Source organism: Myotis brandtii, unplaced genomic scaffold (genome assembly GCF_000412655.1).
Source record: "Myotis brandtii unplaced genomic scaffold, ASM41265v1 scaffold561, whole genome shotgun sequence".
Classification (NCBI taxonomy): domain Eukaryota; kingdom Metazoa; phylum Chordata; class Mammalia; order Chiroptera; family Vespertilionidae; genus Myotis; species Myotis brandtii.
The window spans coordinates 1,548,012-1,549,158 of NW_005370085.1; the positions used below are offsets into that span (position 1 = coordinate 1,548,012).

The 1,147-nt window shown below is 54.4% G+C and overlaps 1 protein-coding gene across 1 annotated transcript in view; it reads left to right on the forward strand.

The window, feature by feature from the left end:
- Positions 1 to 1,147, forward strand: part of FES (FES proto-oncogene, tyrosine kinase) — a 16,800-nt gene that overhangs the window by 11,526 nt on the left and 4,127 nt on the right. Inside the window, exon 10 of the mRNA XM_014549592.1 lies at positions 1,013 to 1,145. Coding sequence (XP_014405078.1) covers positions 1,013 to 1,145 — 133 coding nt within the window. The remainder of the gene's footprint in view (positions 1 to 1,012; positions 1,146 to 1,147) is intronic.

Here is a 1,147-nt window from a genome sequence, read left to right on the forward strand (position 1 = left end):
AAGAGTCCGGGCAGGAGGGCCTTTCCGGGTCCCCAGTCTCTGGTCTCCACACAGAGGCAGCCACCTGCTGGATTTGGAAGGTCAAGGCCACTCCCATCCAAGGCTGACCCTCACCCAGTTAGGGCCCCTGACTGGTCCCCAAAGTTCTCCGAGTGGGATCCTGATAGGGTCCAACCCCATTTTACAGACTAACAAACTGAGGCATGAAGAAATGAAAGATGTAGTCTTGGTGGGAGATGTTCAGTCTTTCTCAGGGCCCAGTACGCCTTCCCTTCGCTAGCTTCTGACACCCCCTCCCCCTCCCCCAGGACAAGTGGGCGCTGAACCACGAGGACCTGGTGTTGGGCGAGCAGATTGGGCGGGTGAGTTGAGTGCCCTGCGGCCTCCTGGATGCCTGCGTTGTCCCACTTCCTTCCAGCTCCCCCCACCCCCACCCCGAGCCACACCAGGGCCTCCCTGGCAGAGCGCCCGGGCCACAGAGACCCCCAGTTCCTGCAGCCAAACAGGCTTAAGCCTTCAGTGCGGGTTCTCCCCGGAGGAGGGGAGCCATGAGGTTATACCTTTCTTCCTCCTTTTTTCTTTTTTCTTTTCTTTTCTTTTCTTTTCTTTTCTTTTCTTTTCTTTTCTTTTCTTTTCTTTTCTTTTCTTTTCTTTTCTTTTCTTTTCTTTTCTTTTCTTTTCTTTTCTTTTCTTTTCTTTTCTTTTCTTTTCTTTTCTTTTCTTTTCTTTTCTTTTCTTTTCTTTTCTTTTCTTTTCTTTTCTTTTCTTTTCTTTTAATCGAGCCTGCAACCCGGGCCTGTGCCCTGACCAGGAATCGAACCGTGACCTCCTGGTTCAAAGGTTGATGCTCAACCACTGAGCCACACCGGCCGGGCAGGTTATGCCTTTCTGCAGTGTCTCTGCCTCTCGTCCTGGGCAGACCCTTTCTCCCTGCTGCTCCCCGCCCCCTCCCCCCAGGGCTAGGTCCCCTCAGCAGTGGAGGCTGCTGACCCCAGGACCCCCTGCCCCGCAGAACCTGTACCGACTGGAGGGCGATGGCTTTCCCAGCATTCCTTTGCTCATCGACCACCTGCTGCGCTCCCAGCAGCCCCTCACCAAGAAGAGCGGTGTTGTCCTGAGCAGGGCTGTGCTCAAGGTAAGCCTGCGC